At 35.5% G+C, this 24,906-nt stretch overlaps 1 protein-coding gene across 1 annotated transcript; it reads right to left on the reverse strand.

Moving 5' to 3' along the window:
• Positions 1-15,345: 15,345 nt before the first annotated feature.
• LOC113330255 (ethylene-responsive transcription factor 1-like) lies at positions 15,346-16,621 on the reverse strand. The gene has a single exon (XM_026577123.1). The coding sequence runs from the start codon at positions 16,446-16,448 to the stop codon at positions 15,627-15,629; it is 822 nt and encodes a 273-aa protein (XP_026432908.1). The 5' UTR covers positions 16,449-16,621; the 3' UTR covers positions 15,346-15,626.
• Between the last annotated feature and the right edge of the window lie 8,285 nt (positions 16,622-24,906).

The raw sequence follows: 24,906 nt of genomic DNA on the forward strand, positions 1-24,906 counted from the left end.
CATGAAGTTAGTGGTTGGCTCCAAAGAGCAGAAACCTTGGAACAAGAAATAGAAAACATACTGGAACAAGGTGTCGGTGTTAGCGGTATATTTGGTTTAGTCTTCTAAGTTTACTAGGTTTTCCAGTTTAATAGTTCTTCTGGTACATTTCAACTTGTCCATTCTGACATTTGGGGACCATTTTCGCTACCTTCATCTACTGGTGCCAAATATTTCCTCACTATAGTTGATGATTACACTCGATGTACTTGGGTTTATCTCATGGTTGCCAAATCTGAGACTCTAACATGTTTACAGAATTTCTTTAAATTCGTAATCAGACAGTATGGCCAAAAGATTGGCCAAAACTAACATATCTTCTGGAAACCATGTTAAATTCATTTCCCAGCTACAAACATTTCGTTCTGATAATGGTTCTGAATTTAAATCCAAAGAACTTCAATCTTGGTTTCAACAGAACAACATTTTACATCAGACAAGTTGTGTCTATACGCCTCAACAAAATGGGGTTGTGGAACGCAAACATAGACATCTCCTCAATGTAGCTCGAGCTCTCCGTTTTCAGTCTAATGCACCATTGCATTTTTGGGGTGAATGCATATTGACTGCGGCATATTTGATCAACAAAATGCCAACTCCAATTTTATCTCATAAATCTCCTCATGAAACACTATTAAAAGCGACACCATCCTATTCTCATTTACGGATTTTTGGATGCCTATGTTTTAGTAGAAATCCACGACCCTTACACAAGTTCGATTCTCGTGCTAAACCAGGCATTTTTGTTGGTTATCCTTATAGTCAAAAAGGCTATAAAATATATGATCTTGAATCCAAATCGATTTACATATCAAGAGATGTAGTATTTCATGAAACAACTTTTCCATTTCATGATCTAAGTACTATTCCGCAACAAACAGTACATCCACCTATCCGCGACTCTGATCTTGCTTTCTTCGACTCAGTATTACTTCCGTATCCATCTGTTAATCGTAGGGATAATTCTAACCAAAAGTCTTGTATTGCAAGTCAATCTCCAGGTATCATACAACAGGATTCTCATGTACCTTCTACGCTTACTTTACCTGCAGAAATAATCTCCTCCGCAGAAAATTTTCTGTCGGACGTATTGCCATCTGATTCACAAAATGGCATCAATTCTACCAATCTTTCACCTAATCACTCACAATCTTCTGTTTCTTCTATGTCTAATGACCCACCACCACGGCCAATCCGTACAAAATCCGCACCTTCATATTTGAAGGATTATCATTGCATTATTCCAAAATGCAATTCCACCTCAGTTTATCCAATGACTGAATATTTGTCGTTTGACAAATTTTCACCCGCTCATAAAGTTTTTCTCGCTGCGGTGATTCTTACAGAAGAACCCAAGACATACTCGCAAGCCAAGCTATGCCCTAAATGGAGAGCAGCTATGGCCAAAGAAATTCTTTCTCTACAAGCTAATAACACTTGGATTCAGGTCGATCTCCCGCCTGGTAAAGTGGCGATTGGCTGTAAATGGGTGTTTAAAATCAAATTTAATGCGGATGGTACAGTGGAACGATATAAAGCTCGCCTAGTGGAAAAAGGTTATACTCAACAGGAAGGTATTGATTTTTACGATACTTTTGCACCTGTTGTTAAACTTGTCACAATGCGTGTCTTATTGTCCATTGCAGCCATTAGAGGCTGGTCTCTGCATCAACTTGACCTAAATAATGCATTCCTTCAAGGAGATCTTGACGAGGAAATATATATGAAACTCCCACCTGGTTTAAGTTCTTAAGGGAAATCCAAAGTTCTTAAACTAAATAAATCTTTATATGGCCTGAAACAGGCTTCTAGGCAGTGGTTTGACAAGCTTTCTTCCGTTCTAGTTGTTGAAGGATTTCAAAAATCGTTGTGTGACAACTCTCTCTTCACATATCATAAAGGCAACATATCAATATTTGTCCTTATTTATGTGGACGACATAATTATAACTGGTGATGACGATATTTTCATTACTTCTCTCATATTAAGACTTGCGTCTTATTTTTCAATCAAAGATTCGGGAAAATTATAATATTTCTTGGGCATAGAAGTTTCTCGTTCTTCCAAAGGAATTTTTATATGTCAACGGAAATATATTCTGGATATCTTAAAAGATTCTGGACTCACTGGTGCACGCATCTCTTCATTTCCCATGGATGCACACCTGAAAGTCACACCTGAGAATGGCACACCTTTGCCTGATCCTAGTGTCTATCGACGCTTAATCGGTCGTCTACTATATCTTACAGTAACACGACCAGATATCACTTATGCAGTGAATTATCTCAGTCAGTTTATGCAAAATCCACATTCTTCTCATTTGGATGTTGCTCATCATATTTTAAGATATCTCAAAGGTACAATTGGCCATGGAATATTTTTGGATTCCTCAACTCCTTTAATACTAAAAGGATACACCGACTCTGATTGGGCAGGATGTCCAATGACGCGACGATCTACTACTGGTTATCTTGTTACTATAGGTAACAACCCAGTTTCATGGAAATCTAAAAAGCAACCCACTGTTGCTCGTTCATCCGCTGAGGCTGAATATCGTGCCCTTGCACATTTAACTGCAGAACTACAATGGCTTCGTTACTTGTTTCAGGATTTGCATATTCCTTGCACTCTTCCAATCATTGTTTCCTGTGACAGTCAGGCGGCTATTCACATTGCTCAAAATCCAGTGTTCCACGAGCGGACTAAGCATATCGAAATCGATTGTTATTTTGTACGGGAAAAACTGCTCAACGGCTTATTCAAACCAAAACATCTACAGTCTTCGGAACAACTTGCAGATTTATTCACCAAACCTTTAGGAGTCAAGCAATTTCAACATTTGGTTAGCAAGTTGGGTATTCGATCTGGATCTACTCCTCCAACTTGAGGGGGGGTGTTAGCGGTATATTTGGTTTAGTCTTCTAGGTTTACTAGGTTTCCCAGTTTAATAGTTCTTTTCTAGTTTTAGTCTTACGTAAATATAGTCATATTCCTAGAATATCTCTATTAGTTGTAACTTATTAGTTAATTCCAATGTAATCTGATTCACTTTATATATCAATGATAAGGAATAAAATATTCACAATTGTGAAACAATATACACTGTCTCTTAAAACTCTCTAAATCTCTTTAGTCGGGAATGAAGGAGAAAGCTATTTTAGGTTCTGGGGTCAAAAAAACTGTTGTATGGTTACAAACTTGGTAAGATAGTGGTGGAAAAGCTAAACGATGCCAACAAGTTCTGGAATGAAGGTGTCTTCCAAGTCTTGGTTGATAAATCTGAACCCGATATTGTTCGAGGGATGCCCACAAACCAAGTTGTGGCAATGGAGTCAAAGTTGGAGGAAATATGCAAGTTATTGGCTGATGAGGAAAGTCTTGCGAGAATTATTGGCGTTCATGGAATGGGTGTAGTCGGAAAAACAACTCTTCTGAAGTCAACCACAATGAATTTCTGAAAAGAAACCATGATTTTGATAAAGTCATTTGGGTTGTGGTTTCTCATGTTTTAAACATTAAAAATATTCAAAAACAAATGGGGAAGTCACTCGGGTTGTCATGGTCAGAGGAAACAAATATATATGATGGAGCCTTTGATATAATGCAAGTGTTAAAGAACAAAAGTTTTGTGTTGTTGTTGGATGATATATATAAAGAAACAAAAGTTTTGTGTTGTTGTTGGATGATATATGTAAAGACACAAAAGTTTTGTTGTTGTTGGATGATATATGGGAAAGAGTTGATTTACAAATAATTGGGTTTCCAAATGTAAAAATTACAACTCAAGAACTAACCAAGTCTAGAGTTATATTCACTACCAGATCCGAGTCTGTGTGTGGGTTTATGCAAGCTGATGAGATTATCAAAGTAACTTGTTTAGATTGGGATGATTCGTGGCTTCTTTTTCAACAAAATGTCAGCGAAAGAGCGCTAAGTTTCCATCCAGAAGTATCAGAGCTTGCTATAAAAGTTGCAAAAGAATGTCTAGGTCTTCCTCTAGCACTGGTAACTATTGGTCAAACCATGGCTAGCAAAAAGACTCTCCAAGAGTGGCAACACGCATATGCTGTTTTGCGGAAATCTGCATCAGAGTTTCCAGGTACGTCTAACCATTACAATGATTTCAGGCTTTAAAAACCTTCTTTAATTTAGTCTCTGATCCGCATAATTTAAGTGTTTGTTGCCCTTTTCGGAATTACTGCACTTAGTTACTGATGTTTTTGGTGGCTAATCTAGAAGACATGTTCAGTGCAATTTGTTGGAATTTCAGATCCTTCACCTTTATGTTTTACCACTAAACATCATAGGAGCTAACTACATGCTGAGACTTGAAACTAGTATTAGCATACTCAACAACTCACTGAAAACAGCACCATATGTAGCAAGAATACTACACATAGTTCATATAAAAACAGGTTATTGTACAAAGAAAAGGAACACGCAAGACACTTAAATTTTCATGACTTATTATCAACTTTTATTTCCTCACATTACTTTTTGATGGATGAAAACAGATTTGCTTTCAAAGAAAACTTGTGAGGCTAGAACAGAGTCCTAGTCATGCTTGCCACATGTCACTCCAACCTTTCCATCATGAGTTGGAGGACACCTCATGGTTACGTTGGATACCTCTATGACATGTCAAGCTAGTTGACATGTCATGCTAAGTTTAACCCTATCTAGCATTAATCTTAAGCTAGTCTTTAATACATGATTAATACCATAAATATGCCTTAATGCGGATTAAGACTAATTAACATAATCTAAACAAGCATTACTTTAATCATATGGGATTTGTTGCGCAAAACACAAAAAAAAATCTAACACAATTAGCTAAAGCAAATCTAGTAGTTCATATATTTTGAAATTATGTTTTGAAAGTGTTTTTTTGAAATAGGGTTTTGATAAGTTTTACATATAAGTAAAATATGATATATTTAAATCGTCAAATCTAAATCTTCCGCATTACGTGTTGTCGCGTATGAAGGCTAGAGTACTAGCAATTTTGAAGTTCAGCTATGATAACTTGGGAAATGAAAAAATGAGGTCTTGTTTCTTATATTTCTCGTTATACCCAGAAAACTATGCAATTCAAAATGAAGAAGTGATTAAACTTTGGATAGGAGAAGGATTCTTGGATGAAGTTGATGATATAAATGAAGTCTATAACGAAGGTCATGATGTTATTGAAAGTCTCAGAAGTGCATGTTTGTTAGATAGTGGGAATAGTAAAAATGAGGTCAAGATGCATGACGTAGTTCGCAGTTTGGCAATTTGGATAGCCTCGGACCTTGGTAGAAAAAAAGGTAAGTACTTAACTCGTACGGTGCATGATATAGTTTACAGATGTGAGAAGGCAGAGAAGATCTGTATGGTAGATCATAAACGCGGTGCAGTTTTGGAAAACCAAATTGGTTGAATCTCTCAACTCTATTGCTTCAAAGAAGTAACCTGAATGGTACTAACGACTTTTTTCAATTTATGCCGATGCTGAAAGTTTTAGATATGTGTGGTACAAGTATCAATAAGCTCCCAGAAAGTATTTTTTTCTCTGAAGGAATTACAATATTTAGATCTATCATATATATCTGGTGTAACTGAACTAAGTTGGGGGTCTCTAGTTTAACTTCCAAAATTAAAGGTGCTCGACTTATTAAGCGTATTCAACTGGGAAAGAGGATCAAAAATAAGCGAATTGGAAAGCTTGAAAGATTTATATTATCTCGGAATCAACCTACAAACGGATCTTGCTCTTCAAATATTAGTAAGTAGTCAAATATTGTGTCTATGCACAAACTGGTTAAAATTGTTTCATTGTGCCGGTTTGAAAACCGTCGTTTTATCACAGCCGTCTTTTCCACCATCATCACAAATATCACTAGTGGTTAGTTTGGCAAACATGGTTCGTTTAAAAACACTTGATCTGGAAAGGTGTTTTAATTTAGAAGAGTTAAGAATCGTGAGTCGGGTAGGTATGGAAGAACATACGGTTAATTTGTTCACAACTTTGGAGACATTTAACATGGATGGCATGCTGAAGTTTAAGATTGTGCTGGATGTGCCTCCACGGTCGAGGTTCTGCTTTGCGAACCTTAAATATGTAAGTATTAGGAGATGTCCTAAATTGAAGGAAATTACATGGCTAGTCTATGCTCCGAATCTTGAGACACTCTATTTGGAGGATTTGAGTGAACTAGAAGAGGTGATTTCGGATGGGTTTGCAGCCGAACAAAAGTTAAAAACTACATTTTCAAGACTCGATAGTTTGAGTTTCAATAGCATTCCAAAACTAGAGAGGATATGTAACCATAATGTTAATGTCTTTTCGTTGGAGCGTATTCTAGTGAACGGGTGTCCAGAATTGAAGAAGCTAATGTTTAACACCAATACTGTGATCCTTCAGACATTAAAGAAGATTGAAGGAGAGAAGCAATGGTGGGAAAGCCTAGAATGGGAAGATGAAACCACCAAATCTAATCTTGCTCAAATATGCATTGGTAGTGCAAGTTGTACTCGCAGCATGATTTATTTTTTTTCCAATTCCAATTCACATCTCTATCTAAATTTGTTATGTACTCATTATTAAGATGATTAGTGCATGCAGTGTGTAAGTGAAAAAATCCTATATCGGATTATTAAGATGATTATTCAAGTTCTCCTCTATTTATTTTATTTTATTTTGGAAAGAAATATTACCGGCTAAGTGGAGTAGAAATATCTCCACCTAACATTACAAGCATTAATAACATAGTTTTCTGGCATCAACCACTCCATCCGGTAACTGGAATGAGGGCTGATAATTTCTCCGTCTTTGTTTTCTGGCAGATTAAAGTGCCTTAGAGCGTCCACAATGGTACGAGTATAACCAAAGACCAAAGACTAAAAAAAAAGATCAAATTTGGATTTAGTCCGTCATGTGGCGTAGTGGGAAAAGAGTAAATTTGATCGGGCGTTAGTATAATGTTCGCCTGAACGTCAAGCGTTGATAAAGCTTACGCCTGGCATGGGGCGTTTATATAGATTACGCCTGGCATGGAGCGTTTATATAGATTACGCCTGGCATGGGGCGTTTATATAGATTACGCCTGGCATGGGGCGTTTATATAGATTACGCCTGGCCAGTGAGATTCCAAAAAAAAAAAAAAAAAAAATGGGGCGGAGGTATAAAGCCCGCCCCAAGCAAATCTTATTCAAAATTTATATAAACAAGCGTTAAGTATATGAACGCCCCTGCATCAGACGAATTTTATATAAACGCCCCAAATCAGGCGTAATCTATATAAACGTCCCAAATCAGGCGTAATCTATATAAACGCCCCATGCCAGGCGTAATCTATACAAACGCCCCATGCCAGGCGTAAGCTTTATCTACGTCCGTTACAGGCGAATTCTTTACCAACGCCCCTGAATCAGGCGTTAACTTTACGAACGCGCGATGAGTGGCGGACATTATATCAACGCCCGTTGTGTAGGATCAGATTATATCAACGCCCGACTATATTTGGGTTTGGTTTTGGTCGTCGACCAAATTTGGTCTGGGTTTTAGTCTTTGATCAAATTTTGATCGATAGTCCGTCCCACTACGCCTGTCCACTGGATCAAATATTTGGGTTTAGTCGTCCACTGCAGTTGCTCTTAGGTTGTTACATATAACTAGATTTGTGCCCGTTTTTTTTTTAAACTTGGTCTGTGCGGGGCTTTGCCTCTCCCCGTGACCTTGCATTACTGGTTTGGTGTGTACGGGAGTTTGTCCCGCCCCATGATTAAGCATTTTCGATTTGGTGTTGCGGGGTGAATACATTAAATAGGCAGAGAAAAGATAGGAAATATGTGCGAATTTTATTAATCTATTCCTTTTAATTTTCGTAGAAAATATGTTTGAAATATGTGGGTTTTTTTCCCGTATATATTAATTTGGAATAAAGATAATCTTATTATGGTAGGTACTGGACTTCCAAATTGAATTTGTACTTCCATAAAATCCCAAACACGGTAAGTAAAATTTTTCTTTTTGTGTTTGTAATTTTCGAACCAATCAGCATCGCCACGGGGCGGAGAGAAGTCCACGCGCTTTTCCCAACCCCGTGACGATGCGTTTTTGGTTTAACGTGGCACCGCCCCTGTATCGGTGTTTTAAATAGGCGGAGAAATTAAATAGAAAATATATGTAGATTCTATTTTTTTAATTTATTTTTGCAGAAAATATTGACAGAAATTTAGGGACGATTGTATGGTATATATATATTAGGATATAACCCGTGTCGTAACGACACGGGGATATTAGTTGTTCTGGTGTTGATTATTTTATTTTTTCTTGCGAGATTATCATGAAATGAGCGTTGGAAACTTGGGGGAGTGGTAATATTTCTTAAACTGAGATCCAAGCTTTGATCGATATTATTAACATTTGCGGGATCGATTTCTTGTTATATGGTGATTAAGATGTCCATATATGAATATACACTGATATTTATACATCAGGGAGTATTTTTTTCAGTGATTAAGATATCCATGTAAGTGTGTACACTGGAACTCCACACAGATTCATTTATGATAATTGAGATAACCATCCATTCACAATTGTTGCAAATAATATCAACAAAATTGAAAACCTAAAGTCCCAAGCAGGAACTCGTAGAAATTCATAGCTTGATAAAATTAAATTGTCGATTACATTCCAAATTACAAATGCAGTTCAGTCAAGAGTAATTTTTTTCTAGATTCAAAAAGTTAAATCTGAGCTGCGAACCCTTCTTTCATATCCATGAAAACTGTTATATCTACATTAATTTTTAGAACCGCTGACTATTTACAATGTATAATTGGCATGGTTATACATTAGTAATACTCAAACCCATGGTAAAAAAAATGGTTAATTGATTGGTTTAATATAATTGACGGCCAGTCATTTGATGGCCATCAAACATGTCATTTGCATAAATATGGTAATTAACATTCATCATTCTGTTTACAACTTTCTAGGTTTGAGAGACGTTACATTGTACTATGAAGCCTCTTGTTAAAGAATGATGACTATACATTTGTGGTTTAAACTAACATACGAAAAACGCCCAGCTTACAGAATAGAAAAGAAGATAAAAATGTGAAAAATATTGAATCCTACAACATTCCCTTGGATATTTGTAGTATGAAGCGTCCTTGAATCTTTCGTAACGGCGAAAAAAGATCCACCTGATGAAGTTGCATACAACATATGCCAACTATGCTTTTCCTTGTAAATTAATAATACAATCTTGTAGTCTTATTAATTAAATAGTGAAAGACTCGCATTAAATAAAATTATAGATCCAAACAAAATAAATTTACCCCTCTAATATATGAATCGATAAATGATACATGTATAGGAGAGTTGCTCTTTGTCCGCATATGCATTTGAGACCTAAAAGTAAATAAGAGACCTTGTCTAAATACCAATGGTATGAAAACTTGCGAATGAAACTGATATTACACCTCGACCTAAGAGTACATAAGAGACCTAAATTTCAGGCTTAACAAGATGGTTAACTATGTATAAATAATTTAATATGATCTTCTAAAATAATAACCATTCTTGGTGTCAACTGTATAATCATTATTTGACTATGCATGAAGAATCTAGGATAAACAAATACTCAATTTGTAAACCATAAAAAGGTTATAAAGAATAACAAAGAATACTCATTTTCAAGGTTTATATGATACAAAGAATTAGAAGAATAACAAATATAATCAAGAAACTTCAATCTATTTTTATTTTTTTTGAAGGAAGAAAGCGGTAACCCTTTTAATTTCCTTAATATAATAGATTTGTATACATCAGATTCAAGTACATCAAAGTGAAATCCATGAGAAAGTACAAAGATTTAGTATCATAAGAACAACAGTTGAATCATAATACATCTTAAACATCAAAAACTTGAATTTCAATCTATTTGATACCAACTTGTACCGATTAAGAGTATGAACTCTCCAACGGAAATAACAATACAGTTAAGAAATGCCATTTACCAACCCTAATTAAGGGCATAATCAATGGAATCGTCATTTTCTTCGTCATTTATTTTTAATCCATGTAAATCCTATAACTTTTGGTTGAAGAAGTCAAAGTCTTATTGGACAATTCCCTGTCCAGAGAAAAATAAAAAATATTGTGTGAGAAAATATAAAATAAAAGGTATGGTATGGTAATAAAAATAAACCTAACAAAAGAATAAAAATGAATACCTAGCAATCATACATCGTATCAGTATCATTTGATTGCACATGAAAAAACAAAATCGAGATAAAAATATAAAAAATTAACGAAAAAAATAAAAAAGAAATTAAACTGCATAAATGAGACAAAAATTAGGCGTATGGCACCAAGAATCCATGGATGTAAAAAAAACAAAGAGAAAAGCTAACAACAATTATATCAATCAACCAAAATAAGAGTGAATCATACCTGGGAAATAAAGTTGTGCAAATGATGAACCTTGGGAAAAAAAATTGATTACAAAAGGGATTAAGTTAATGGACGTTTTATTTTGAATAAAAGTAATGTTTGACATTAAATGGGAGGAATAACTCCCAAATAAATGCACATTAAAAATATGTTGTGCATGAAGAATCTAAGATAAATAAATACTCACTTTGGAAACCATCAAAATGTTATAAGTGTGAAGAGATATAATTTCAAGGTTTATATGATACAAAGAATTAAGGGAATAACAAATATAGTCAAGAAAATTCAATCTATTTGACACCAACATGTACACGACTCTAATCTGATTAAAAGTATGAGCTCTCCAACGACAATAACAATACAGTTAAGAAATTCCATTCACCGACCCAAATTAAGGGCATAATCAATGAATCGTCATTTTCTTCGTCATTTATTTTCACTCTATATAAATCCTATAAATTTTGGTTGAAGAAGTCAAAGTCTTATTGGACAATTCCCTGTACAGAGAAAAAGATTGGCGAGTAAACTAGACTCGAAATAGAAAATGTGTATGTATGAAAACTATCATACTTATACGAATTTTGTCTCAAGAGTAGGAGATAGAGTAGATAGACTTCTGAGTGATAGATAAGTTCAAGTCTCCACATACCTTTTAGTCGGATGAAGTTCCACTCGTTCCTTAAGTAGTTCTTCGTCTTCGTAAGATAATCGCCATGGAGTCTGGAGCTCAACCATACTTAACTATCCTATACCGAGACTTAGTTATAGGTAGACTAAAAATCAAGACATTAGTTTTGATAACTAAATTTGAAAAACAAGCTTGAGATAGAAACGCTTGCGAGTTCGACCAAGCAATTCTCTAACACACGGTTGCTTGGGTCACTTCTTATATACAATGCAATACCAACAACTGGAAATCTTTTGAAAAGAGGTTGTCAGATAAATAATACTTCTTGATGTTTTGTAATAGAGAGCCTGAATCTGTGGATCTTCTGCTAATCAATTGTGCATTCACAAAGGATATTTGGAAATTCTTCATATTGAGAATGGATGCTGGTTACGTCCATAAAATCTCTGTGAAGTTATAGTTTGAGGAGTGGACTGCAAGGAAAAAAATTTAATTGCCAGAAAAGTTTGGATGATATTGCCATTTACTATTGTATATGTGTCTTATCCACTGATTCTTAGGGTTTCATTTTCCTGTGGGTTCTTCTTGTTAGAATCGGATTGCATATGTTACCTTATGTACCGATTGTTGAACCGGTTTTTTTTTTAATGATCTCTTTGTAGATGAAATCCAGTCACTTCAAAATTTAAAACTGAGAAATCGCATTAAGTGATCTTAAGAGGGAACCATAGAAAATCTTTGTCAACAATACAATGTTGAATTTTATCGAGATACCAAGGTAGAGAATGCTTTGACACATGCAGACTAGCTTTCATATGAGGAACTTGGGGTGCTAGGACGCTTTGCATAAAGAAGGAGACAAGATATTATAGATCGGTTGGATCTTGATGAGCAGTTTATAGAAATGGATAAAGCTTTAGTAGAAAAAGTTGTTGTTGCTGCTGATGGTGATGTTGCAGCTCCATGATGTGGATGTTCTCTTCTATATATTATAATTAGCGTTAATTTTTAAGTTTTTAAGAATTTTAGTGGTTGGGATGGTGTATTTTTTTGGATGATTATGGGTTAAGAGGTTTATGAACTTAATGTACTTATAGTTTTGATTATAATTATGTGCATAATGGGTTTATAGAAAAACAAGTTTATGCATGCTTCATACTTTTTTGCAAATACACGCACACAATCTGAATATACGATTCCCCCTTATTGAGGCTTCATCATGGAATCGGTCTATGTGGGTGTTAGTATAATCCGATTCATCAAGCTTTAGAAATGCAGCTTTCTGTATTTTTTTCTAGTCAGAGTAGGATTACATACACAAATATAAAAAGTGATTATTATTGGTGAAAATTCCAAGTTTTTACAGGAAAAAAATCGGTTTATGTTTCCAAACATAAAGACCGATTCTATTAGGCATAAAAACATAATCGGTTTGTTTGGACATTCGAGAATACCGATTGTGCTAAATTATTTCACTTTTTTCGAAAAAAAAATAGTTGTTGGGTTCATTCACTATATAAATAGACCTCATCCCCGGACCCAATTTGCCGCAAACTTGCTCAGTCTATTCGCTCTTAATCCATATACTCCATACACATTTCATACTTCCACATACCAGAAATGGTATCGTTTGACTCCCCTGAAGATTTGGCAATCAGCAAAGCATGATACGCCAAAGTCAAGTTCTATATCACTCCTCACCCAAGACATCTAGGAAGCAGATACATAACAAATTGGGGCAAGATTATGGGAACCCGGAGAGAAGAAGTCTTCAACAAATCCATGATATACACCAAGTTATCCTAGATGCGATAGTTTCTTTTATAGCTATCCAACAACAGATTATGAGCGCTAGCCACTTTCGTTTGTCCCTTTAACAATTTGTAAGTATTTTTATGGTTTATTCTACACAATCTACTTTTATCAATTTATAACTAACAAAGTAAGTTTGTGTCGTGTTTTTGTTGCACGAAGCCGTGAAAGCGCGCTACTTTGAGGAAAATCGGAAAGCATTCACATTTGGTGAAATCTATCACTTCATGGTATCCAAAATTCCGGAATATATCATTGACTTTATGGTGGATGAATCGGACTTGGATTCCTCCGACGAAGATTAATAGTTTTAGGAGTTTTTGTGTAGATGTTGTGGGTAGATCTTTATGTAAACCCTCACGATACTATAACTCGTCCACTAGGGTCATCTAGGGATTCATAGGATTGATGCAGTGCTAAATACATCCGTGATTCCTACAAAAAAAAAATTTCAATTGTTTGATGTTTTGAAGATCGATTTACATTAGTTGATCTCACATATAACTCAGTTGATTAACACCCAAATCGATTAATTAACACTAATTAATCAGGGGTAAAATTGGTAGAAAAAGAATAGTTGTTTAAGGGGCTTTGGGAAATTACTTCCTAATGACCCTTTTTGTCTTTCAGTAATATGCGCAAATAAATTTCCTAGGCCCCAAACTAGGAAGGTTTATATGTATTTGATATTTGCAAATACTCCCCTTACAAAATAAAAAAACTCTTTTTCCTCGCATACCACTATATATTTCTTCTTACCAAGATACCCACTCTCTTCATCTCACCATTTCCTTTTGTAATACTCCCATTTAAAGTGTAAGGTTCGCCGAATGAATATAAGTAATGGTTTCTCTTTTCCTAACACCGAGGTCGTTTGAGCAGAATTGGCTCAAGAGTTGGCAGAAGACACTGCAGTTAAGCGTACTTGGGATGGAGCAATCCATACGGGTAAATTCCCAGAAAACTGTTGTTGGATGATTGCAGAGGTTCCCATTGAAAACCCCACACTGCCGAATAAGCACAGTGGCTAAATAGGAACAATATCAGTGGAAGGTTAGGTCATTAAGCCACCTTGTTTTCCACATCAAACTGACGCTCCTAAGTTGAACCGCGCGAGGTTGTCTTAACGGACTCACCAGTTTCACCAGATGAAGAAGATCGCTTAAAACTTTTATATGATGGGCATAACCTCAACCAATTCAGAACCTGAGTTGAGTTAATTTGTAACGGAAATTTCAGAAGAGCTCTTGAACCACGCATACGATAAGCAGATCGATCATAAGCCAAAAGTCCATAATTAAAAAAAATATCTTTGGAGCACATTCTAATGAAGCGGTGTACAGAATTGAAGAAGCTACCGTTTTATGCAAATAGCGTGATCCGAAAAAATTTAGTGATGGACGGATCCGGAATCGTGGGAAGGAATAAAGTGGGAAGATAAAATTACCAAATCAAATCTTGCTCGTTTGTTTGAAATCAACGAATTTGGATTGAATATTTAGCAGTTACGGGATGGTTTCATTAATTATTATATATGTTGTAAGAGATTATTCCATTTGGAGTTTATTGTTCTTGAGATATGTCTCATCAAGGCCGTCTTATGGGCTAGCAGACTAGGTGGTCGCCAAGGGCCCCAACAATTTGGGGCCTAAAATAAAAAAAATAAAAAATCTAACAGTCCAATCTGTAACATATATAACTGCTCGTAAAGTGTTTTGTCACATTTATTTGTATTATACAGATTTTGTAACAGTTTTAGTCGTTACCAAATTGTTTTATGACAGTTATAATTGTTATTAAAGTCTTAGTTTTTGAAAACACAAACCGAGTTTTGGGTATCTTATGCCAAATTTTCAGCTTATACCCCAAAATTTAATCAAAAGGGCTGAAAATTTTATTGCAACCGTGGGCTGCATAGCCTAATCCAAGTTAAATGTATAATATATATCTTCATGTACTCAATAATTTTTATTGTGATTTGGTGATCCGTAAAATGCTCCAAATTTGAAGTTCGCCCAGGACACCCCAAACGTGTAAGACGGCCCAGTGTCTCATCTCATGTAATGTCAGTAGAATCATATGGTAAAGACGTAAAGTTGAGTAAAATCAGAGGAAACATAGTATCATTTGTCACATATTGTTGATAAGTTAAGATGAAAGTACCGAGTGCAAAGAGTATCATTTGTGAAAATTTTCTCCACATATAAGCCCGACCGAGTCAGATGTCAAACTGATTGATGCATCCTCCGTACATCTGACTCAAGAGGTATTTGAGTCTGATACTAATTTATACCTGTTGTGCAATATTTTTCCCTCCACGCTATTATACAAATTATCGAACTCAGTAGCTTCAGGGCAGTCTTGGCTGATGCTGTGTATCAAAAAGAAAATCAGAGGACACATCAGGCTAGGCTTCATAATCTAAGGCACATTCAAGAAAATTTTCATTCTTTCTTCATAATTAACATTTTAATCCTTTATATATAATTGATATTTACAAATACTCCCCGTACAAAATTAAAACACTCTTTTTTTTCTCACACACCACTATATATCTTTTCTTAACACAATACCCCCTATCTTCATCCCACCATTTCCTTCTACACCCAAAAATTTCGTCCAAACGTTTCATTCTAGTCCTCATCATCTATCTTCACTACAACTAGCTCCTCCAATGAACATTGCCACATCAGACGGACATTACTATGCTGAATCGGGTGGGTTAACTCCTTGTTTCCTCCTCTTAGTTGACTCACTGGTTTCACCAGTAGAAGTAGATCGCTTAGAAGCTTTCACCATTGGAACAACCTCAACCGATTCAGAACCTGAGTTCACTCGTAACGGAAAATTCAGAAGCGCTCTTGAGCCACGCATTCGATAAGCAGCTCGATCATAAGCCAAAGCAGCATCTTCAGCCGTTTGAAATGTCCCAAGCCAAACTCGAGCTCCATTTTTAGCTGGATCCCTAATCTCTGCAGCAAATTTCCCCCATGGCCTTTGCCTCACACCCCTGTAATGTTTGCCTTTCTCAAATTTAGCCCTCACAACAGCTTGTTTCTTCGGCTTCACTCCCACCTCCTTCCTAACAGCCGTTACATTCTCTTCCGGTTCAGATTTAACGGTAACCGACGGAAAATCCAGAAATGGCGAAGAAAACGAAGAAGATGAAGAAATCTGTGGAGATTGAGATTGAGATTGTGATGATGGTGATGATTCAGATGGAATCCAACCAAGATTAACAGCATCACGAAGAACACCAAATAAAACCATATCTTCAGAATCATCAACTTTTAGTGGCAAATCACCCCAATTCTCACTTAAACATGTAAACAGAGATGAACAGCTTGTACTCATGCAGTAAATTGGGAAATCACCTGAGTGGTTTCTTACTGGTAATGACATTAATGGCTCTGGTTGTTCTGGTTCTGATGATGGTGATGGTTGTTGATAGAGGAACTGATGATTCTTGATTGATTCAAATAGATCTATATTTGTTGATGATTCAAATCCATACATACGATCCATTGAAGAAATTTTTTAGGGTTTTTGGATTTGGATTTGAATTTGTTTCCTAGGGTTTTTGGATTTGGATTTGATTTGATTTTTGGTTTGGGTGAGATGATGAGAAATGAATGGATTTTTGGGGGTAAAGGAGGGAGCTAGGGGTTATATAGGTGGATGAGGTTCATGAATTTGGGTGGGATTTTGGGGGAAAAAGTGAAAATAATTTATTTATGGGGATTTAATTTTTAAGATGAGCTGTTTCTTTGAAATTTCGTTTTCTTTGGGGGCAAGTGGTGATGTGTAGTGGTGGTTACATTTAACCACGTGCTTGAAAACAATTTGGGTTGAATAATACGATCACCATTACGTCATTGGTCTTATGTCAACATTTTTGTCTTTAAATTGGATTTTTCATTTTTGCTTCTTGTTGGAATTCAGATGAAAAATATCCTGTTTAGGTTATATCTTCTTCATGAGTATTATAACGATGATTTATGAACATGTATTTTTGAATCTTCAGATCTGCTACTTATAACGATGAATAATATCAATAAATCTGGTATCATAACATGTTTCCTCCCTTCTCTCAAAAATGAATTCATACACTTTCACATTTGGAGTTAGAAGGTTTAATTTAAATCGTAAATGTTGTCCAGCACCTTCTTTTTCACCATCCTATTCACCTCCTCAGGGCCGTAGCAAAAGTTTTAGGGTTCCTAGGCGAACCTACTGAAACAGGGGCATATTAACAGGGGGCCGTAGCAAAAGTTTTAGAGGTCCTAGGTGAACTTACTGAAACGGGACCTATTAAAGCAAAATAATTTTTTTCTGCCTTTTCATTTCTTTGTATTTAGTGGTGACAATTTTTGCCCCATTGATTCTTCATTTTGCATATGTGCATTCTCATCATTCTCCAACAAATCAATATTTGTTTCCATCTCATTAACCAAATTTTCTCATTGTTCATCACTTTCATTCATTGTTTCTAATCCCATGCATCCAAAGCAGGGACGGAGCCGGCCCATATATGCTATGGCGTCAAAAAAAAATTTTTTCCAACATTCTCAATTTTCTTGTCGATTCATATTTAAGCTATGGTTTAAAGTGATATGGAAACCGGTATGGTATAAAAGCTTGGAGTAGGAATTGTGCACATCGACGCCAAGAGGCGACAACAGAAAAGACTTTCCTGTGCATTACACAATATGAGAGCGAACGCAATTGGCAATTTTGGCTTGTTAAAAACGATGAAAAGAAAAAAGATACCAGCTGAAAAAAAGAACACAATAAAACTCAAGCTAAGACAAGAAGATAAATTAAAACATATATGCATTATATTTGGAGATCTTCTTGTGCAATACTTTATCGATTCGAACATTAGATAATTGATTCAGTCCCACCACATAAATGCTCATTAAGATGCAAGAGTGCATAAGCGCACAAAAAGTTTCTTATGAGTTCTACAACGTTAATAATGGAGAATTAGAAAACGGACAAACAATCTAATAAAAGGAGCTAATTCCCAGAGTCCCAAATCAGAACGCACAATTTCATCAAACAAACAACTTAGTAATTAATCAAGTAAATATGTTTTATGTTTAAGTGATATTTGATCATCAATACAGTTATTGTTTTCTTGCGTTCTTCCTCTGCCAAGAGATTTTCCGGTAGAAAAAAACAAACAAAAAAATAATTCTAAGTGATCAGTTTAGATTTTGTCTCCACTAAAGAAACAAATTTTGATCTGTTCACCAGAAACAATTTTCTTCTTAGATTTGTTCTTCTTTTTGGGATTTTCGGCTTCTGGTTCATCATCAGCTTATGGTACAACAAAACTTAAAATTTAAAAAAAAATGGAAAAAACAAAATCAAAACACAAACAGATGAAGTAATTGCTGAATTCCACCATTTTTTTTCTTTTTCTTTGACTGAATTTCTCCTTCGTCTTCAACATCAAGAACAAAATTTAAAATCGGAAAAAAACAAACAAACAAATCTACTGAATGCATGCAAGAATACATCGATTAAAACTAGTTTCAATACCTGTTTTCTTCTGTTTCGATTTCTGAAGACGCGTTTTCGAATATGTTTCATCCATTAAATTGATTTCTGATGAACGCGTTTTCGATTTTCTGATGAACTGTGTTTCTAGGGTTTGTAATCTGTAAGTAGTTTCTAGGGTTTTCGAGTTTGAAATTGATTTCTAGGTTTTGGTTTCTGCGATTGATGATGGAGAAAAAAAAATCTGTAGATCTGTGAATGGAGTAGCAGAAACCGATGAAGAAGAAAAAGAAGTAACGGGTGGAATTGAAATAAATGTGTCCGTTTCAGGGAGTTATTGTAACCGTACGAAACCGCTGAAGGACTTTCTACAAGTTTTTAATAATTTTAAAAAAAATCTGGGTGCGACTGTAGGGAAAATTAAATGTGGGCTTGTCAGTGTGAAATTTTTTTTTTTGGCCTGCACCTAATTTTCTCCTAAAACATACCCTATAACAACTAATACATAAATTTGGGGACCCTAAGATTTGGGGGACCTAGGCCGTCGCCTAGCTGGCCGATAACCAGCGATGGCCCTACACCTCCTTTCAATCTAAACCACACATTTGGTTTTAGCTTCACATTCAGGTTCAGGTAGAATTTATCATTCCAGATATGGAGTTTTTTCTTTTGGTAATCACCGGATGTGGAGTTTAGATTAGAGGGAGGTGAATGAAGAGGTGAAACCGAGTGAATTGAATAGCATTTAAATTGTTGAATTTAAAGGTCTCATTCATATACATTTGTATTTGCAGTCAATCTAGTTTTACTTTTTCTTGTTTCACTTTTACTTTTATTATTTGTTTTACTCGTTGACGCGGCACAGTTGTGCTTAACTCTCCCGAGTAAACCTGGGCAGCTGAACCCTTTTATTATTACCGATTCAGGTACCACTCCCAGTAACAAAGTTCAATCTCAGCCTCCAAATGCCCTTGCAGTTGCACCCAAGTTGAGCTAAAGTTAGAGTTGTGCATTAAATCTTGTGGGGAGCAGGTATTGTGATTCACATATTTATAAATCTTGTCCCCCTGATATATCTATGCCATTGTTTGGATTCTCATGGCCGTCAAGATAGGCAATATGATCTGCAACCAACCAGTAACCACCTTCCCTAACTACGCTCTGTGATTTGCAACCTTATTTAAAAAAAGAAAAACTAGCCAGCACCAATATATGTATAGTATATTCTCGTTTGCTCCACAATCCACAAGGGTACATGACAAATGACAACCATGATCTGTAGTGCAAAAACAAAGTAAAACACCATAATTGATGTCTCCTTTTGAATCATGCAATTTTTTGGATTTTAATTCCATCTTTTAAAAAGTGCACACAAAAAAATGAAAAATTTGGCATAAAGGAACTGTTAGATCATTGCTAAGTGTTCATGTGATATTTTGATGCGAGTATTCTCAACTACTTAATACGTAATGTTTTTTTCATTTTTGCCAACTGCACTTCATAGCACACACGACGAAAAACATCAAATTGATAACGTCTGAGCTGAGGTCAGGTCTGATAATTGATACTAAAAGAATTAGCTAATTATGTGGTTAACGGTGTCATTTTGAGGCAACGAAAGAATTTTCACAATAGTTTAATCAAATAGAATAATTTAGAATCAAAACGACAGAATACAAGTTATTTTCATGGAAGAACATTGGGTTCCCATAAAATAAGAATGAGATGGAAGAAAGATGATCTAAAAATTTCCATACTAATCATTTCCTATGGCCTAGATGATTGATTGATTTTTAGTAGAATAACTTTGTCATCGTGTGCTACACGCATTCTTATAAAAAAAAAAAATTAGCACCATATACTATTTTCTTAACCTATATCTTTGAAACTTTGTCTTGTATAAATCAAATTTTGGAAATCGGTTTCAAAATCCATTTACACCTCATTTATTTTCTCCAAACTCAGCTGATTCGGCTGAGTCTGATTCGTCCGGATCCGACTGAAATCACTTGATTCAACTAGATCTGACTTAGTATATGTATTTTTTGAGTCAGATCTGACTCAGTATATGTGTTTTTTGAGTCAGATCTGACTTAAAAGTTTGAACTAGGAATATTTTACTATGACTCAAACAAGACCAAATCAGAGATTACACCCGACTCAGATCGCGAATCAAACCATACTCAAAATAAAAAAAAAAAATGATCTGACTCAGGGCCGAATCAGATGTGGAGTCAGCATAAATCAAACATATTAAATCCACGCTCTCCGTCTGTGGTGAAATCTACGAATGCTCATATGTCACAACCACTCAGGACCACTAGCACAGTGAGATTAAGAAACGACACTATGAATCCAACATCCAGATTCCTTTCTTTTTTTGTAAATGGACAACCGTGACAACTTGATTTCCTTTTTAGGGAAATCCCCTGTTGATTTCCCTGATCTTTTCTCCTTTTCTTAAATGTATTGCCACTGATTAATAGCAACAACCCGACTATCACACAAAAAAAATATTAATGGGTATCACTGTTTAGTATAGTGGCTGTTACTCTTTCTCATGATGAGGAGAATATGTAGGTGTTTTGGACCATGTACTTGTTTTCATTACGGGTTAATTAAAACTGGATTTCTCTCGCCATTCTGGTACATGGAGACTAGTGTCTCACTTGCTGACATAGTGAAAACTTACCTTTTCACTAGACTATAAATTACGCCCATAAAAAAGAATAGGGGGAAAAATTACCTTGTGTTCTCACCTTAATGTTTATGCTCTTGTAAAATCGTCTTAATATATGAAAAGAAAAAGTAAAAACTGAAAACCTAAAAATAAAATATGTATCTTAAAATCTTTTATTGGTAATATACGGAGATTTTACTGTTTTCAATTCATACGGGGCAACTAGAAACCGATAATTGCGCTTTCTGTAACTCTGAATAAGAGATGGCTTCTTAAACATTGCGACTTCTCTTTTAGGATTTGGGATCGTTTCATCGAATCATTTCGTATTCTTTTGCCTATTCATGCAATAATTCAGTCTTGTGATCTAGCGTCCTTTAGATTTGTTGACACTTGACATCAGAACTGGTCTAATATGTCAAGCTCTTGTTCATTGCCTGTGGTTTTGTGTTTCTCTGTAATATGGCCCGCTGGCTCTTGTATTGGCCCGAAAAAGGTGCCCGCTTACACTTGGTGAAAATCCAAGAAACGCCGAAAAATAGAGTGGGAATACGATCGACTAAAACAACCGATGAGATGGCAAATTGCAGCTTAAAAGGTGCTAGCTAGCTCGCAAAAGGTCATGCATGTGCGCACCCAACCAAGCTCAAACCTTGCTCCCCATTCGAAATTAAGCACTTTGTAAACTAGATTATTGCCCACTTGATTGAATTATAGTATTAAGTTAAGATAATATCAAACTTTTATCGAAAAACAATAAAGAACTATCAACTTGTGCACACCAAAAATACACTATTGTCCCAAAAAGATTACGTATCCCCACATCACCAAGAAGTGTCGGCAAATTCAAATTTGTATCCTAATAGTGATCACAAGATATTTGATTCCTTACATCCAACGGTTGATAAACCTTTAGTCATCTTGGACTTTGACTTTGATTTTGACTGCTAGTTAAAATAATGCACCATTTTTAGTACCTCCAAAAAGAAAGTCCTTGACTAATCCTCACGTGTACACTACCACAAAGTGAATTTCAGTCATGCCACTCCTAAAACAGCATTAACTTTTCAGGAAGAAAAGTGAAGAAAATTTGTGCTTAGTATGACGAATTTGCCCTTATAAAACGTGGGTGAAATGGACGTTTCTGTTTTTTTTTCTTTGTTTTCAAAAAGTTGTGGGTTTGAACTTTGAATGGAATTCCAGTCTCATAATGAAGAAGACACATTATTTGTATATTATGGGGCTAACTGGATATTTTGTTAATATTTTTATTGAGATAGAAATTTTTTAAGATAAGATTGTTTACTACACCCGATGTTGAAATAAGATTTTGATTAGATCCATGTTTGCATTCTAAAGTTAGTCTAAGTGATTGATTCTAATCTAATACAATGTTTTCACTACTTTTCTAAACTTCTTTTTCTTAGATGTTGGAGTTGAACGTACTTTGGGTTTTGATAATTCTCTTAGTACTAAATTTTAGGTGTGCGATTTACGCTTAAGAATTGCTAAAACGCATAAGGTTGCTCATATTTGGTTTGAATGTGACTCGACGAATATCACTTATCATTGAGTAACAAATCTTGAGTCCCTTGTTGGCTCCTCAATCATTGGGAGAATTGTTTAGAGTTCTCGACAACTCATCAGTTATATATATATAAGATTCACTGGTCCATGACATTCACAGCCTTAAAGATTAAAATCACATCTAGATAAGAATTTCATACGAGTCTTTCCGGTTGGTAGATTTACTATATATATATATATATATTAGCTGCCCTACTTGATTTTCCCGTCTAGGACCGTCCTCTAATGATTTTAAGGGAATTTTCTTTTCAGCTATATAAATGAATGGTGTAGCACAAAAATAGTGAACTTTCATCTTGAGTTTGGTTCATCTAGGCTAACCTACCCAGCTAATTCCTAAAACCTAAGAGCAACTGCAGTGGTGCGATCAAAACCAAAGATCAAAGATCAAAAAAAAGACCAAAATTTGGGTTTAGTCCGTGTTGTGACGCAACGGTACATGATTAAAATTTCGTCAGGCGGACTTTAAAAGTCCGCCCCATTAAAATTTCATCAGGCGGACTTTAAAAGTCCGCCCCATTAAAATTCCATCAGGCGGACTTTAAAAGTCCGCCCCATTCTTTGTAAATTTTAACAGGCGGACTTTAAAAGTCCGCCTCATTCTTTTTTTTTTTATTTAATTAAAATTTCATCGGGCGTAATTTAAATCTCCGCCCGTTAACAAGCGTACTTTAAATTTACGCCCAGCAACAAGCGTACTTTAAATTTACGCCCGACTATATTAGAATTTGGGATTTGGTCGCGACCATATTTGGTCTGGAATTTGATCTTTGGTCCAAATTTGATCTTTACTCCGTCCCACTGTGTTACGATCTCATCCCATAAATTTGGTTATACTCGCCTACTGTGGATGCTCTAAAGGAAGCAGACTTGGCCTAAATTTGTCAAGACAAACTTCATGCACTGCTGCTGTCTTCCATGATTGTTTCTGATTTGTGCCTGCACTTAATCTCATTTCGGTGTGGGTTGTTTGATATGTTTCTAATTTGTCCCTGCACTTTATTTCTTCTTTAATCTCAATCAAGGTATGACCCCAATAGTGGATAGATGTTTGTGAAAAACTAATGGACATGAACTAACACAATACTGTACATTGACTTATTTGTTTCAAGTCTTCCTGGTGGGAGATGTGGTGGTGGCATGAGCGAGAAGAGTTGGATGCTGATTTTAACAAATGCATAAAACTGAAGATACTATTTTTGCAGCTCTTTTGAGTTCTAGGAAAAAAAGAGATCCTAAGGAACTCTAATTAAACCATTCACTAAATTCAGAAAAGCTTTTTGCGCATCTAGTGTTTCATCAAATATCATAACATTCATCTATATATTTAGTGACTGGTCCGGATGCGATTAGATCAAAAATACCGAAGAAATGAGCAAATAAAATAAGATTTTATTTATTTCGATGCTACTGAATCAAAAATACTGGAAAAATGAGCAAATAATTAAAATAAGATTCTGCCGAAAGTGCAGATAATATCAGTTTGGCATCACAAAAGATAAGACAATATTCCCAAAGCATATTTTTGGCTACTCATCACACAACCCACTGTGCATAAAACTTGTATTGGTGCATGTCGGCATCTCGCTGCTGTTCAGAGTATGATGTTTGAGAATGTTTTCAGACCCAAAGTTGGCCCAAAACATAACCATGCACAGTGCAATGATGCGATATGTGCATTAATGTTAGTGTTGGATGAATGTCATCCTAAAACTAATCCGTTCTTTTTCTTTGTTCATAATTAGACTTTCAATCGAATGCTGAGATCCATTATTATACTACTAAACAACTTCATACTGTTCACCATTTAATCTTAATTAAATGGGAAGAGGACGTTTACGATACGACAACGTATCGATGACGACCGTAGCGCTACTAGATGGGGGACCATCGCACTTGTATAGGCATGTAGGAGTAGAACAATAATAACCCAAGTATCTCCAACATTCTAATGACAATGGAAGATCATTGTATTTAGAGATGCATTGAATTCAAAAATGATGAAAACTAATTAAAAAGATAAGTTCATGGACTTATTATATTAGTGGTTAATTAGTCATTAATTCATTACTTCTCAGTTTGATAATTAGATTTGGGGAATCTCTTTAAATGGCTTGAGTTTTAAGCTTCTTCACAAGGAATGGGACTGACAGGTTGCGAACAAATGGAATGGGACTTATTGTGTAATGAAACTTGTTATGGATTGGAAAC

The sequence above is a fragment of the Papaver somniferum genome, unplaced genomic scaffold, assembly GCF_003573695.1.
Source record: "Papaver somniferum cultivar HN1 unplaced genomic scaffold, ASM357369v1 unplaced-scaffold_117, whole genome shotgun sequence".
Lineage (NCBI taxonomy): Eukaryota > Viridiplantae > Streptophyta > Magnoliopsida > Ranunculales > Papaveraceae > Papaver > Papaver somniferum.